Source organism: Zootoca vivipara, chromosome 2, assembly GCF_963506605.1.
Source record: "Zootoca vivipara chromosome 2, rZooViv1.1, whole genome shotgun sequence".
Classification (NCBI taxonomy): domain Eukaryota; kingdom Metazoa; phylum Chordata; class Lepidosauria; order Squamata; family Lacertidae; genus Zootoca; species Zootoca vivipara.
Window position 1 is genome coordinate 69,733,865 of NC_083277.1, and position 12,622 is coordinate 69,746,486.

Sequence of the window (12,622 nt, forward strand, 5' to 3'; positions counted from 1 at the left end):
TACAGCTTCAAAGTTGGGAGAAAGGCTTGTTATGTGTCAAAGTGCAGTGCCATGCCCATCTTGTTAAATGTAACTGTTGAAGGCCAGTTAAACCATCTTTCAAATATTAATGTTAGTTTGACCTCAGAAGCATGCACTACCAATTCAGTTCTCTTGCTCCAGGCAAAGTATACACAGAATTACAATATACCATCAAAGAGGTCACATTTTTAACTAAATATACAATTTTATTGCTATGAATGCTTACTGTACGAATGCTTATTTTCTAAGCATTTTCTTTTTAAAGAAATGATTTGCTTCCATTTTGCATGATAACACTAAGGTCTGTGTACTGGCCAAGATTCAAAGACCTAACTTCAAGTGTACTATACTACCGTAAGGAATTGAGCACACCCCAAGGAATCTTCCTTTTTTATTTAAATGGCAGACTCCCATTTCCTTTTTTCATCAGTTTCAAAAGAGGTTTTCCATGAGGACTTCTATTTGAGAAACACAAGCCCAAACCTTCTTAGGAGTAGAAAACTTCCTATGTGTTTATTTGGATCTAAGCCACTCCTATGTAGCCCATATAATAAAAGCCTATAGGCCTGATTTGCTTTGTATAACATTGAATACTATGTCTTCCTTCTCTTCCCTCAGTGCAGCTGCAGTCTTCAATTAACTGTGGTTTATTGCTGTATCTTGGGAGAAAAGCAATGACAAACCTAGACAGCATCTTAAAAAGCAGAGACATCACCTTGCCGACAAAGGTCCGTATAGTTAAAGCTATGGTTTTCCCAGTAGTGATGTATGGAAGTGAGAGCTGGACCATAAAGAAGGCTGATCGCCGAAGAATTGATGCTTTTGAATTATGGTGCTGGAGGAGACTCTTGAGAGTCCCATGGACTGCTAGAAGATCAAACCTATCCATTCTTAAGGAAATCAGCCCTGAGTGCTCCCTGGAAGGACAGATCGTGAAGCTGAGGCTCCAATACTTTGGCCACCTCATGAGAAGAGAAGAATCCTTGGAAAAGACTCTGATGTTGGGAAAGATTGAGGGCACTAGGAGAAGGGGACGGCAGAGGACGAGATGGTTGGACAGTGTTCTCGAAGCTACGAACATGAGTTTGACCAAACTATGGGAGGCAGTGCAAGACAGGAGTGCCTGGCGTGCTATGGTCCATGGGGTCACGAAGAGTCGGACACGACTAAACGACTAAACAACAACAATTGCTGGGCCATTCCATTGTCACGGGTGGGACACTTGGACCATGTTTTTTGGTATTCACACATGTGTAAGAATGTAAATATACATAAAAATTAACAACCAAAATTTGAACTATGTTCTTAATAAGATACTGAACATTTTACTAATTTTTTATTATTTTTATGGATATTTTTGACAATTTTATTAAATGTTAAAGTATTGTCACGGGTGGGACAAAAAAAGGACACGGAGCTTGAGATAAGTTTGATTTATGGAAAAACTCTGTGAGTTGGGAGGTGAATCAATTATAAACTCAGCATATCTGTTTAAATCAATGTTTATTGGTTACAACTATGCAATCAGAAATTTAGGTTAAGAAATTTAATGATACAAAATTAAGGAAAAAATGCTGTCACGGGTGGGACAATGAAATGTCACGGGTGGGACGCGTCTGGCATACACTTGATTTAACATACAATTAAGGTTGTTAAAAATGGAATAATTACAAAAAAACCTTTTGCTATTACTATACTTACTATCTACTATAGCCTACAAAGTATAATGTTGTATTTACTAAAATTAAAATCTATTTTAAAAATATTTTCTTCTAGTCCATCTCTGGGCCAATTAACCACTTTCAAACACATCTACATTTTCAGTAAATTCATAAAAAATGTTCCTTCTGACTCGTTTAACATTAGGTTGGGGTAAGATACTAAGAATATGTTCAAACTGCACATATGATATGTCTTTTTCATCAACTTGAAACAGCTTTCCAGAATTGTTAACTGCTCGCATACACATCACCTTGACTTCTCCATCATCTTCAACATTACTTTGGCATATTGCAGCATATCTATATTTAGTAGGCCTGGTTCTTTGTCTTTTTGTAGTTGTTTCAAATTCAACTAAAACATATGTCCCAATAGTCACTCCATCAACAAACGGCTTCACTCCAACCACCGGCACATCTGTTTCATTTGTACAACTTGCTACACCATCTTGTTTTTCTGTGTCACTATCAGAATCTCTGTAAACATCAGAAACTTTTAACTTGAACAGTTCTGTGAAGACTACGTGGGTGGACTTTTGAAAAGAAGGTCCATAAACTAAACTTCTTTTGTCTTTAGCTTTAAAAAAATGGTTGGACTGCACGTTTGGAATCTTCCTCACCAAAGTCCAGCGCTCATCTAGCATCGCCATATTTGCACTGATATCAGTAGGTGTTAAAAGGACAAACTTCACTCTCGGTACTGCTTTTTCAGCACATTTAACAAAATCTGATGCTGAATTGATTACTACTCTCCTTTGTTTCACTGCATTCCAAACTGCTTGCTTAGTTAATCCACCAATCCCATCCACGGCACCCTTGCCGTGGGATGTAGCAAAAAAAAACCATTCCCCATCAACACCAAAGTCTTCAGGCATAAAACACAGATTGGACAGTGTGTACTTATTTTTGAACTGACCAGCACACCCATCAGAAAAGATTTTGACCTTTGTCAGTCTGTTAAATTCTTTCTTAAGTTCTTCAATTATGGCTTTTAGGCATGCATATACTGAGTATTTGTCGTGGGTTAAGTGATCCGAAACCACGGCAAAAGAACGTACTTTGCCTTGAGTCCAAGCGCAACCAGTAAATACTGTGATTTGGTTGTGGGTCCAGTGTGCACTTTGGATTTCATCTTGCGATGTTGCCAAATAGTTTTCAGCAAAATCCACTTGAAGAATCACCTCATCATCAGCTACTGTGTCCTTCATATTTTTGAAAGCTTTAGCTTGTAATCGCTTTACAAAGAAGTGCTTCTTAAATTTACTAAATTGATTTTGTAGCTCATTGACAGCTTCTTCTATGGTTCCTTTTGCTTCAAAAACCTTAGGCCGGCTAGAACAGTCATCTTTCCATTGCTTCCAGAAAATCTCAGACGACATGTTTAAGTCTTCATCAATTAGGGTGTGCAAATTAAGTACACACTTTTTGCATTCACCATTCATGCACTTTTCATTTTCCAAATCACAACAAGTAAGGCTCAAAAGATCAGAATGTGTGGAAGGAAAAAAAATGTCTTTCCTACTTATGGCTTCAATTAGGAAATTGAAATTAGCGTGGTATTTGCAAACGCAAACATTGTGTGGCATTTGAGAAGCTAAGTCAATATTTTTAGGCCTCAGTTCATAAAATTTTGATTTGCTGATTTCAACTGTTGGGTTATCAATCTTAAATAAGGCATAGGCCTCTTGGACTGTCATATTCATATGCCGCTTTTGGATTTTGATTCTTTTTCCACTTGTTGGATCTTTAATAGATTTGACATCCTTAATTCCTGGTGCCTGCCTGCTAATATCATCTGAATTATAAAACTCATGGACCTTTGCGATATTATCTTGTGAAATAATAGAACTTTTGGTGTTCTGTTTAGGGCTTTTATCAAATAGTGTTTTTGACGCTTGAGGTGAACTCTCATACACAAGCTTTCGTAACACGGCTATTCTTTTCCGTGGACTTAATGGCAACACTCTTTTAACTTTGGTAACAGCCTTTCCAAGAGATTGTGGGCATTTAAATGACCCAATCTCTGGAATAGTAGTGTCGCCAATTGGCCTAGATTCTTTTTCTTTTATCTTTTGTCTGTACTTTCTTTTGCGCTCAGTTTCTTTCCGTCTGTATTCCATAAGTGATTTTGCAGACAAATTCTTTACCAACTTCATCTTTTCTCGCCTCTTCTTATCTCTGACCCTCTCCTTTTCTTTGAAGCTTTCACATTTGTTTTTATCTTGTTTTAGTTTTTCACGCAGCTTTCTCATACGTTCTGCAGATGTAGTCTTTCCCATTTTGTGTATTGATTCAAAGGTTATATTATCTGTATTACTGTATGTATTCGCATTAGGGTAAAGTAACGGTAACTGCCTTTGTTCCAGAAGGAACAGCTACTATTGGTTCATTCAAGCAGCTGCATTTGGCTCCTTAGTCTTATTGGTTTCCACCAAAAGGCAGCTTTGTGATTGCTTGAGATTGTTCCCTCCAAAATGTATCTCTTTCTAGCTAGTTCTCCTCTCCTCAGTCCCCTCAGTCTTGTTTGCCAGAATAAAGAATTATTACATGAGGAATCTGTCTCCTGTCTGCAGAGAGCTGAAATCACTTGCTGAAATCACTAACTCAAGCTACAACAGTTAGCAACCTAATAAAACAAGCTGAAAACTGTCACGGGTGGGACAGAAAAAAATTATTAAAATTTCATGGTGTTTACATTAATTAACTGCATTTTTATTATTGATAGGTGTGTTATACTCTAATACATACTCCCACAATAAAACAAACATAACCTATAAATTAGTTTTATCACAAAATAAACTTTTGTACCTTTTGCTGTCACGGGTGGGACACTGAAACAGCATCCCATTCAATAATAAAAATAAAATAGAAATAACTTACCTATTTAAAAATTTTCAAGTCCAATGTGTAGACAAAGTTATTCACTTTAATAATATACCAACAATGACAACCACAATTTTTGTTTATCTTTAAAAAATAATGCCAACCTAAATGAACAAAATTAAGCTACACAATCAGAAAAGTGATACTGAAACTTCAAGCTCAAATTTCTCATGAAAAAAATAATTTCAAATTCTTTTTTCCTTTGGAATATTGAACTTTAATATGTTTAGTTAATGAAACTATAAGTAAAATAAGTATATTTTAAAAATAATTTTTTTCTTATCAGGCTCATTTTTCACGGAATGGCCCTGCTGTATCTGTGGCTAATATTTAACTATGGTTTACAGAAACAAGCCAGAATCATAGAACACAGTTTAAAGTTGGCTTGTCTGAATAAGCCATGGTTAAGACCAACTATGGCTTGTTGGGGTTTAGATGTAGTAACAAGTAACTGCAAGAAGTTTAAAATGGAAGTACCGGTAAAAGCTGCCCATTGCATCATTGCAGTCATAACAGAGAAGAGAATGGAAGTAATCCATGAGCCAGAGGCTCATTCATCCACTAAATTCAACACTAAATCATTAAGGAGTTGCAGTGAGCTTTGGGCTCACACATTCCCTGGACCCTTCCCACTCAACTAGGAGTTCAGAAGATTTTGCTTACACTTTCTTTTAAAAGTAGCTTGTTTAATTGCTGCTGTAATATGAGATAGAATACTTTTGCTTCTATTTTAAACCAACGAAAGTTAATTATTATGACTGAACCTGAAGAAACTATAATCAACCTAAATCAGGCATCCCCAAACTCGGCCCTCCAGCTGTTTTGGGACTACAACGCCCATCATCCCTAGCTAACAGAATCAGTGGTCAGGAATGATGGGAACTGTAGTCCCAAAACAGCTGGAGGGCCAAGTTTGGGGGTGCCTGACCTAAACCATGCTGTGTGTATGTGTGTAACACAATAATAGAGCAAGCAAACTTCAAGTCATGGTTTACAATCCTGGCTTGTTCCCCTAAACCAGGATGAGTCAATATGTGTCCTCCAGATATTGTTCAACTACAATCCCATCATCTCTGTCTACTGGCTGGGGCCAAATTGTAGTCCACAACATCTGGATGGCACCATTTTGGAAGAGATAAGAGACCAAGTATTTCTCTCTGTCAGATGTAAGGAAACTTGAACAGGAGATGCTGAAGGAACTTTTATTTATTTATTAAATATTTTGACTACATTTGGCAGTACACATTTGGCATTTGGTTTTATTTGTCTAAAAGCAGCAAATACAACAGTTCTTGTTACCAACCTACATAAAACCAAGCCTGAAATTCCTTTCAGGTCAATCAACACTGAGGAAGAAATGACTGAAAAATGGTCAAGCCTGAATTTTGATTATCACCAACAAGTTTACATATGTGAAGTTATCACTTTGCATTGGAATTATTTTAATTATTCCAACACAGACGTGAACATAAGAATATATAATTTATCATTTTATACCAGCACCTACATTTCAGCACTTAAGTACCTGAACTGTTTCTAGCTTACCTAAATACAGAGTTTTGTGATCTAAGTTTTGATTTAACAATGCATTTGTTCCACAAACTACCCAAAAGTAGTTAGTGACCCCCAAGGTTCATATCCACCCTCCAAATATTTGCAAACATCTTTAGCTTATCTTTTATGGAACAGTGCAAGCTTTTTTATTTCTAGCAGGTCTCCTCAGTTAGTCAACACTATTTTAGACAGATATAGCCTTTGGGTTTTCTGTTTTGGTTATTAACTTTCTTTTTTTTTAAAAAAAAAAAGGAGGGGTGAATTGAATGGCACTCTCTGTAACGTGACTGCTGAATGCTCAAATATTCAGCAAGAAACTAAACAGCAATAGCATGAGAAGTACTGGATTAATATGAATCCAGCTGCATCTGTTGCTACTATCCAAATGTATGGTTAGCTCAATTTCCATCTCATCCCTTTAAAAAGGTAACAAGAAACAGGTAAAGAAACATGCTCAGAACCTCATATACACATACTGGATAGAAATTAAAGATTATTCTTCTTAATCCTGACTATCCTTCAACCGAATTGGAAAAGAAGCAATTCCTATCAATTGCATTTATCAGGAACTGGATACAATTGTAGGATGGCAAGCCAGGGATAAGGACAAAATGAAAAACCAGAACAATTTAAAAAACAACAAACCAAGTCTACCTGTATGGTCTCCAAAAAAGCCAGTTCAGGAAACAAAATGAAGTAAAGTGAAGCCTAGTTTCTTAGATCTGAATGTCAAAGTATTATAGAAAGACAAAATAGTGAGAAATGCGCTTGAGATCGATTGAGATTACTGGCAATGACTATTTTCTATGTCCTATTTCAACACATTTTCTAGAAGGCTCTTGTTCCAGGATTCTTTGCTAACCGAAGTAGCAACAGAGAACAGATGCTTCCCTGTCTAAAAAAGAGCCAACTGTAGCATGGTTATCTTCCCATAGTGCCCCCCCCCCTTCTCAACCACATATAATCACAGCAAGTATGATTCAAAAGACTCCATTCAGAACTTTTAACAAGAACATTCCCAGGCTGAGAATAAAATACAACAGCCTAACAACAATGGCCTTACATAATTTACATTAAACCCCAAGTATTACTGGTTACAGCAGGGGTCCCAAAACTAAGGCCCGGGGGTCGGATGCGGCCCAATCACCTTCTAAATCCGGCCCGCGGATAGTCCGGGCTTCAGCATGTTTTTGAATGAGTAGAATGTGTTCTTTTATTTAAAATGCATCTCTGGGTTATTTGTGGGCCCTGCCTGGTGTTTTTACATGAGTAGAATGTGTCCTTTTATTTAAAATGCATCTCTGGGTTATTTGTGGGGTATAGGAATTTGTTCTTTTTTTTTCAAAATATAGTCTGGCCCCCACAAGGTCTGAGGGACAGTGGACCGGCCCCCTGCTGAAAAAGTTTGCTGACCCCTGGGTTACAGGTTAAGAGTTTTAATTAACACCAGTGCTTAAAGCATAACTACACTGCAACCCAATACTGTATCCACTACACTAGGAATAAAAGGTAAAGGTAAAGGGGACCCCTGACCGTTAGGTGCAGTCGTGATCTACTCTTGGGGTTGTGGCGCTCATCTCGCGTTATTGGCCGAGGAAGCCGGCATACAGCTTCCAGGTCATGTGGCCAGCATGACAAAGCCGCTTCTGGCGAACCAGAGCAGCACACAGAAACACCATTTACCTTCCCGCCGGAGCAGTACCTATTTATCTACTTGCACTTTGAGATGCTTCCAAACTGCTAGGTTGGCAGGAGCTGGGACTGAGCAACGGGAGCTCACCCCGTCGTGGAGATTCGAACCGCTGACCTTCTGATCGGCAAGCCCTAGGCTCTGTGGTTTAACCCACAGCACCACCCGCCACCCGTTGCCACCGCGTCCCTAGGAATAAGTCTCATTAAACTCAATGGGACACTTCTGAGCAGACATGTGTACAACTACACATTAGATTTGTGTATTTCTACACACATACAGTACTTTGTGAAAAATTTATATGGGGATACAAAAAGTATTTTAAACTAGGTGTCTAGATACCCATTTTAATCTTGAAGAACTATGTTTGAAAAATAGGTATCATTCAACTTTTACTGAGACACATCAACATCATGCAGCCTAAGTTACTGTGTTTCTGAGACGAAGAAATTATGGTCTTAAGCACTGTAGCTCTTTAAAGTTCACAAAAGGCTACAGAAGGACTTTAAAGTGAAAAGGAGGGTATTCAACTCTCCTTTTTATAACTCTTGCAAAATTACCCAAAGTGTGTCACTGCAATTGTATGTATAAGGAATGATTTCACACAAAACTATTTCATACATAAATTGCATTCCCTTGGAAGAAATGTTGTTTGTCACTTCTTAGGAATGTACAAATAGACATGTATTTCACCCATACTCATGTCACAATCATGAAAGAACAACCAATAGGCATTTCTACCAGTGTATCCCACACTGCAAAACAAACATGTGTGCTTTGTCACGTGTGATGATAAAATCCCAAATTCCGTGAGCAGTCCTACATGGAAGCAAAAGTAGCCTAGAGTGCTTATGTGAAGCAGCTCCAACATTTAGGGGAAAAGAAACCAAGTGAAACCTTTACAGATTAACATACCTCTTGAGTTCTTTCTGATGGCTTTTTCCGCAGTGCTTGTTTAATCCTGGGATCCACAAGAGATGTCATCCTATTACTCTTGTTATCCAGTTGCACTAGTTCACAAAAGGGTGTTTTTTTCCCTCCAAGTCCTGCCAAACCCCCTTGTTACAACAATATAATGGTCTGAAGAGGTTGTGGTGGTGTTTTTTAAAAAGTAATTCCAGACAACTGGCAAATCTGAGGAACCAAAAGGTTTCACGAAGACCTCAGCACCTCCAATACATATTCTGCATCTCCAGAGAGGTCCAACAGGGAAGAAAACATCCAGAGTTTCATCTCCTTCCAAGGTTTAGAAACTTTTTACAGCACGATCAAGGAATGAAAACAGTGGCCACACCGCTTCTTCTCTTCCAGCAAGGATCTTGGGAGCGGGATCCAAGAGAAGACCTCATAACTCCACAAGGTTCAAAGGAGGAAAATGTTTTGGAAAAGAGAAAGAGGGGAGTGTTTGTGGTTTCTGGAAGGAAAAAATGTTTGGAAGTCGGGTGGCCAAATTCTCCTCCAGAATCCGCGCCAAGGGAGAGCCGCCGGGGGGGGGGGTGGAGAGGGTCAGATTAAGCACATGGAGGGCTCGGGGGAACCTGGCGAGAGGGTCAGTGGGGTAGGAGGGGGGTGGCATGGCCGAATCCAGGTGTTGGGAGGGGAGGGGGTGGCTCAGCCATGGGGAAGAGGGAGGGACGGAGCGGGGAAGGCGAGCCAACGGATTCCAGAAATATGGAGGGCGGGGATGAGGGGGGTGTTAAATCCGATGGCGAAATTTTAGGAGGAGGAATGGGAGGAGGGGAAATTGGGTTGTGGCTGGGACTCCGCTCGTACAAACGGAAGCTTCGCTGCGACTTGCTAATTTGGGGCGGAGAGTGAAATGGGGGGGGGGGTGAAAGAGAGAGAAAAGATGTGGGGCGGAGAGGAGAGACGCTGGCTGGCTGGCTGACGAGAGAGAGAGAGAGAGATTCTGTCACGCGGAGCAAGGAACTCCCGTGTCAGCGGGACAACCAGGGGGGGAGAGAGTGTGTCCGTTGAGGGCGTTGAAGCGACACAAACCGCTCTCCGTGGGTCGCGCAGGCACGTCGTCCGGCCGGGGGTCCCGGGCTGGTTCCCCGTTCGCTCCCTTCCTCCCCTCAGTGGCGCGGTGCCCGCCCGGGGCTCCTCCAGGCTTCTCCCGCTGCTGCCCGACGGGCGCGCAGCGCAGGCAGCGGAGGCTGCTTCATCCTCCACAGGCGGAGGAAGTCCGCTCGTCCTTTTCTTCGCCCTCCTCCTCCTCCGGCTCGGGAGCGGGCGGGATACTTGCTTGGTTGGAAGTTACCGGCCAAAGTCTCCGGACTTTCTTCGGCCCGCCTGCTGCCTCTCGCTCACTCGTTCGCTCGCAGGGACGCAGCTAACTTCACGGTTCTCGTCCTCTCAGAGACTGCTCATCCCCTGCGCGGGCGGGGTATGAGGCGCACAAGTTCAACCAGTGACTCAAAACTTCCTCCGTTACTTCTCCTTCTAGAGAAACAAAATTAGAGATAACCCACCACCATTCGCCGAAATAAAAATGGGGCATAAAGCCATCCCTTCTCACACTCGCCACAAAAAATGCACCCGATCCAGGGAGTTTTTCAGAAGCCGCGAAGGCGGGCGCCTTACACGGAGTATCAATTAGCGGAGGGAGGAGGTGGGGGAGGAGGAGTATAAGACTTTCGACTCCAGAATGGGCTGGTGGGAAAGGCGGGACATGATCTAGACCCCGCCCACAACCATTGCTCCTTCGTGGAATGAAGAATCATAGAAACTGAAAGGCTAGAGTAACACCATAGAGTTGGGACGTTACACGCACACACCCTGGCTTCCGGTTCCATTTAGAATGTGGTAGCCGCTTAATGTGTCTGCGTGGAAGCGAGCGGAGCACAGCCGCGCCTGCACTTGGTTGACCGCTGCTTTTGACTGAGGGTGCGGTAGTGGTGACAGTTAACCAGAGCGTTGCTGCAGAGCGTTGATAATTCATTCATAGCAACACCGTTGGCTGAGTTTAGTGCACTTGAAATACCATTATTATTGTTGTATTTTTTTTATTAAAAATGCATATCGTCATAATGCAATACACCTATCTCAAAGTGCAATATGGAGATACCCCTAAGGCAGGCATGGCGGAACTTGGCCCTACAACTACAACTTGGGACTTCAACTCCCATCATCCCTAGCTAACAGGACCAGTGGTCAGGGATGATGGGAATTGTAGTCCCAAAACAGCTGGCGGGCCAAGTTTGGCCATGCCTGCCTAAGGCTATCTTGCAGGGTTGCTGTAAGCCACTACCTTGTGCCCTCAGTCCTCCTGTCTGCAATACGGGAATCCCTTAAAGATTATTGCAGTGCCTGGAGACAGACAGACAAGTTGTGTATCCACTACTGTATAGTGACCAGACAAGGAATGATCACTGAGAGGAGCACAGAGAGAAGAAATGCCATGGTGCATCTCCACCAGCACAACCAGAGGCCTTCATCTGCCCCAGCTGCAACAAAACATGTCTCTCCCATATTGGTCTCTACAGGCACAGTAGGTGTTGTAACCAGTGTTTTTTTCTATTAAAAAAAATTAGGGATACTGTACTCTCATTTTGACTCAAGAAAATCACCATTGTATAGTTCAAATTGGAGAAAATAAATACAGTAAATGGACAAAGATTCACAAAATGTTTAGGGGTATGAGTACCCCTGTGTCATCCCCCCCAATAAAGCATTGACTGTAACTCTCCAATGGTTTGACTTCACTCCTGAAGGCACACTCCTCCATTTCCCCACCCCACCCCTGAGACAGATGGATGCCAACAGCAGCAGCAATATGGGGCTATTAACAGTGGCTGTGTGGCAGAGTTGTTGCAAACCACTATCAAAATGTGGGGGCACATTGCAGGGTTCTTGTAAGCAGCCTTTTTTCAAAACCATCCCTACCCCAAAAACATAGCGTAGGAACATTGCTGGGATGTGGAGATGTGAACAGTGATAAACTTCCTCCTCAAACTCTGAAATATTCAAATAATAGCATGACAGTGTTGTGGAAATATGAACAGTGGACTACAATGAAAGTTTATTGTCATAAACTACTCTCGGCCACAGCCTCCACCCTGCCTGCCCATCTCCAAGAAGGCAATGATATTTTAAAGCTTATTTTTCTTGCGAAGCAGAAAGCATTTACAGAGCAACTATTGGTGCTAAAAGTAACGATGAAATTTGGTTGTCAAACTATCGTTGTAGTCTGTCTATGTTCTCTTATAATGACAATGGCACCCACCCAGACGTTCTGGAACTGAGTTCCAGCTGAAAAAGAGCCCTGCATGTATGGAACATGGTAGCATCATGACCAGCAGCCCACACTGGCCAACTCACCAGTGTGGAGTGTATTTTTGAAGTCCGGTAATAGATTGACCATACGGGACGCAGGTGGTGCTGTGGGCTAAACTACAGAGCCTAAGGCTTGCTGATCAGAAGGTTGGTGGTTCAAATCCCTGCGACGGGGTGAGCTCTCGTTGTTTGGTCCCATCTCCTGCCAACCTAGCACGTCAAGTTCAAGTAGATAAATAGGTACCACTCCGGCGGGAAGGTAAAGGACATTTCCGTGCGCTGCTCTGGTTCGCCAGAAGCAGCTTAGTCATGCTGGCCACATGACCCAGAAGCTGTCTGCGGATAAACGCGGGCTCCTTCAGCCTATAGAGCGAGTTGAGCGCCGCAACCCCAGAGTCGTCCGCGACTGGACCTAACATTCATGGGTCCCTTTACCTTTACTTTTAATAGATTGACCAGGCTCCTAATAAATAGGTTGTTA

General features: G+C 41.7%; 1 protein-coding gene across 6 annotated transcripts in view; it reads right to left on the reverse strand.

Annotated features, from left to right (window-relative positions):
* Positions 1 to 10,400, reverse strand: part of RAPGEF6 (Rap guanine nucleotide exchange factor 6) — a 144,721-nt gene extending 134,321 nt beyond the window's left edge. For 5 of the 6 annotated variants that reach the window (XM_060271679.1, XM_035105426.2, XM_035105427.2 and 2 more), the window contains exon 1: positions 8,782 to 10,400. In XM_060271679.1, the coding sequence (XP_060127662.1) occupies positions 8,782 to 8,850 (69 nt within the window). In that variant the 5' untranslated portion in view covers positions 8,851 to 10,400. The remainder of the gene's footprint in view (positions 1 to 8,781) is intronic. The other variant, XM_035105428.2, reaches the window with a different exon arrangement.
* Between the last annotated feature and the right edge of the window lie 2,222 nt (positions 10,401 to 12,622).